The 4864-nt window shown below is 31.7% G+C and overlaps 1 protein-coding gene across 1 annotated transcript; it reads left to right on the plus strand.

Moving 5' to 3' along the window:
• The first annotated feature begins 403 nt into the window (after positions 1–403).
• On the plus strand, positions 404–922 carry LOC131595758 (uncharacterized). The gene has a single exon (XM_058868223.1). The coding sequence runs from the start codon at positions 404–406 to the stop codon at positions 920–922; it is 519 nt and encodes a 172-aa protein (XP_058724206.1).
• The last annotated feature ends 3942 nt before the right edge of the window (positions 923–4864 follow it).

Here is a 4864-nt window from a genome sequence, read left to right on the forward strand (position 1 = left end):
GGCCATGAATCATATTTGCATCTTATTGAGAAAATTGTTTCTAGAAACAAACACTAGGCTACTCATTTGATAAGTTTTGTTGGCCGCCTTCAGCTTATCAAGAGCATAGTGTTTGCTTCCACTAATTACTGGATGTCTTGTTTTCCTTTGTCGATTATGGTAATCAAGAAAATCGAGACTATTTGTCGCTCTTTCCTTTGGACTGGTAAAGATAATATTAGAAAAAAGCTCAGTTGCTTGGCAGAAAGTGTGCAGACCTAAGAAGCAAGGAGGCCTTGGTGTCATTGATCTTTCTATTTGGAACATGATTGCTTTACTGAAACTGTTATAGAATCTTTGTAATAAAAAAGATAGTTTATGGGTTAGATTGATCCACATCTATTATTCCAACAATCAAAACATTATGGAGGCTGATATGAAGAAGAGTGGTACGTGGATCATGAAACATATTCTTCTACTACGAGAGACGGTCAACAACATTCAGAAGCTTTGGAATATCATGTGCATTCAAGGGAAATTCAAGATGAAGAATGTCTATAACCATATGGTTAAAGTTACTGCTTGTGATTGGCATAATCGTATGATGAATAATCCGGAGAGACCTCGTGCCGTCTTGGTTATGTGGTTGGTGTGCCACAAGAAATTAGCAACAAAAGAAAGGCTTCATAGATTTGGTATGTTAAATTCTTCTTTCTATTTTTTCTGCCCGAATATAGGAACGATTGACCATCTTTTCTACGAATGTACTAAGTTGAAATCTATTTGGATTGATGTCCTTGATTGGCTTCACTTTAGCCATGTGCCTAAGAATTGGAAAGAGGAATTAGTTTGGATTCTTGAACAAAGTAAAGGGAAGGGCTGGAAAGCTTCCCTCTTGAAGCTAGCTGCTACCGAAACTATTTACAATGCTTTGAGATTCTAGAATGGATGCTGTTTTCGTAATTTTGTCGATAAGAAGATTATTATTCAACAAATTATTTATGCTATTGTGTATAGGGGATGGTTTAACACTAGGCTTATGAAACACATTGTCGCGTTTATGATGTAATGTTATGTTGAGCTTTTGTTTCTTTGTGGGTTGGATCGTTTGCGATCGTCGTGTACTTCACCAATTTTTTTGAATATATTCTCATTTTGTTCAAAACTAATGAGACGCTAATCACTGAAAGTCATAGTCCCGATGACACTAATATCTACCATTAAAACAAAAAATTATTAAGATATCAAGTAATAGCGGTCCAAAGAAAGTCAGTGGCGCTAGAGCATCAAAACAAAGGACTCCTTGGATTTAAAATAATTGATCTGTGCCACTTTCCACAAACTAGGTTGTTGGACATGTGACTCCATACACAAGGGGGATGGGGGAGGGGTGGATTGTATAGATTTAAAAGTATTTGGTTGAAAACAAAATTATTTTTAAAATCAGAGTTTAAAAATATTTTGTAAAATAAATAAGTAAGTAAGCAGAGGGAAACCAAAGGAAAGATAATAAAGAAAAGAGATGAGAGACATAGAGAAACACCAGAGGATTTAAATAGTTTCGGCCCAATATGACCTACTCGTATTCTCAAGAATAATTCTTGAGAGTATCTAATAAACTTGAGAGCTTTTAGAAGGATATGCCCATGAACCTACTTATACAAGAAAATGAAGTTTTATGTCTAACTTCCAGCCAAACAATAAAACAAGGTTTTAAGTGATTATCCTCCAAACAAAATAGAGATTTTCAACGGGCTGATCTTGAACAAAGATGAAATTTTGAGCTGACTATCCTCTTAACCAAACCATGGTTTTACGCAGGCTGACCACAAACTGAGTTGAGATTTTTCATAAGCTAATCTCTAACCAATTGTGCTTTTACCAGGATGAACAAAGGAACTAAGTGAGATTTTACATATTCTAATTTCGAGCCAATAAAGCTTTTTAACTAAGTTGAACTTAAGACCCCCATCATAGTTTCCGGGCTCACGAAAATGAACCGAAGTCAAACACCATGATGCATGACTCGACAACATGCACTTAAACACATGCACATATGAGCCCTCTTCTAACCGTTCACCACACCAATAATACCAAAAGCATAATCAAAATAGGCACCATATCCACAAACAACAACATTCACTCACAACAATATCACTATTACAATTATAGTACACACATAATCAGCCGTCAACATATTTGGTGACAACACATAATATCACAAGTCAATACTCATGCCTGAATGACATCATCATCGACATTTACACATTTCATTAATCATGAATTAATTCATAAAATCGATTAAAATCATGCTTAATCATCAAGTCACCTCAATACAACATTCAACAGTGGCTAATAGTAGGCCAACACGCTATCATACCCAAACTTTGCCTGTCCTTCATATATTTTCTAGTGCCACATTATTTTAATAAATGAAATGGCACCATTGGTAGGAAAGCATGTGTAAGGAGTTGAAAGCGTGATGACCTGGTTTCGAATTCCTCCTTTCACTGTTTTAGTGTATTTTTCTCTTTTTATTTGTTTTTAACGTTAATTTGATTTACTTCCAATTTAGTTTTCAATTAGTTTGATTTTTATTTAAAAATATGAAAAATATATATTTTTAAAAAATGAATCTTTTTTCTATTTTTTTCTTAATTTGATTAACTTCCTATTTAGTTTTCAATTAGTTTGATTTTTATTTAAAAAGATAAAAAATATATATTTTTAAAAATTGAATCTTTTTTCTATTTTTTTCTTAATTTGATTAAGTTCCTATTTAGTTTTCAATTAGTTAGATTTTATTCGATTTTTCTTTAAAAATAAAAGAAATCTTTTTTTTTTAATTTAAAAATTCAACTTTTTTATATTTTTCCTAAATTTGATTTGACTACTTAATTTGATTTACTTCCAATTTTTGTTTTCAATTATTTTGATTTTTTTTAATTTATATTTAAAAATATAAAAATAGAGTCTCTCTTCATCTGTCATCCCCGTTTTTAATTGGTCAAGTTTTTGTCATTATTTCTTTTTATTGGTCGTGCCTTGTCATCGTAAGTTCTGATTGGTCCAAGTGTGTCACATTACTGATCAAGAAAAAAATTAAATAATATCTTATATGATTCTCTCATTCATATATTATTTTATTTAATTTTCTTTCTTTTTTGTCTTTTAACTTAATTTTTTACATGTATAAATAGACATCTTTTCTACACTTTTTTCATCATCCACAGTTTACAAATTCAAAATCCTAAAAGTTATTGCTCTTCATACTGAAGAACAACATCAACAACAACTACAAAACTTAAAGCTCCAAGCTTTGCATTCATTCCATCGTCAATCCAAGTAGTTTCTCCTTCCACAAGAGCGAACGCAACAGGAAAAATGTTACTATTTCCGTCTTGTGCCACAGCCATCAACAAGGTCCCCTTATATTTACCATACAACCAAGTGCCATCTATTTGAAGAATTAGTTTGCAATACGCAAATCCTTGAACACATGGGCGGAAAACCCAGAAAAGCCTGTGGAATATCACATTTCCTTGAAGGTACGTTCCGTCTGGAGATTGCGCCGGAAGGGTCTTTAAAATAGTAATGGTTCCAGGAGCATAAATCTGAAGCGCAGATAAGAAATTTGGAAGTTGTTTGTACGAATCCTCCCAATTTCCATACACAAGTTCGATTGCTTTGGTTTTCTCCAGCCACGCCTTTCTATAAGATGGAGTGTAATTGTAAGTTGTAACGATATGAGAGATTATCGTTTTCACCTTTACTGACGGATCATTGTCTACTAGAGGCAAGATTTATTGACATATAATATCATAACTTAGCTTACAATGATCTTGGGAAACATTTGTGTTAACACATGTGTGATCTTGGGAAATAGATCCTATCACCCAGGAATCACTTCTCTTCCTGTATGATGCAGCCAACCTGAATCCATAATCAGGGTTTCTACACTTAATTTTGTACCTCTCAACGTTGGCGCGATCAACTCTAAAATCAACATTTTTTGCCATATGAAATATTTTTATGGCCATGATACATTCCTCCCTTGAACGAAATTTGTCTCCTTCTTTTAACCGTGCATCTGTTTGAGTCTATGGATCATAGAAAATATCAGACGATGGTTCATTCCCATCCAAGTTCAAGTTCCTCATGTGCTCTGGAGGCATATACACTTGATCTGGTGGCACAACAACGTCCTGTTCGTCTTTAGATTCCTTGTTGACCAAGTGATCAACTTCTATTTCCCGTGCTTCTTCTTCTTCATCATCTATGACGTTGTCATACCCCAAAATTTACCTGGTCTTCATCTTATCAAATTTATTTTTACACGGGGTCCATTCTCAAATTGAGGGGTGTAGAACATTTGTGTAGACCCAATTTAATATTGGCCCACTAAAATCATTTCTATCATTTGTGCACACATTATTTTTCATTTTTAATAGTTTTTTATTATTTTGTGTAAATACAACTAACAAATTAATTCGTATTTTAGCATTTTATATATATATATATATATATATATATATATATATATATATATATATATATATATCTTTACAAAATATAGGGGTTTATTTGAGTTCATTATAAATTGTTAAACTAAAACTCTTGATAAATTATTAGTTTAATATATCAATTTAATTGATTATTTAATTTATTCTTTCTTTTAATTAAACTAGTCTAATTTATCATTTATTAACATAAATATTATTCTGATAATTATTATTATTCAATATTATTTTACTAATTTAATATTATTATCTAATTACTATTATTATTTAACTAATATTATTACTACACTAATTATTATTATTTTATTATTACTAATTTTTAAAAATGACAAAATTTGGGCTTTTTTCCTTTTGTGGGTTTTAAC

Source organism: Vicia villosa, linkage group LG1 (assembly GCF_029867415.1).
Source record: "Vicia villosa cultivar HV-30 ecotype Madison, WI linkage group LG1, Vvil1.0, whole genome shotgun sequence".
NCBI lineage: Eukaryota > Viridiplantae > Streptophyta > Magnoliopsida > Fabales > Fabaceae > Vicia > Vicia villosa.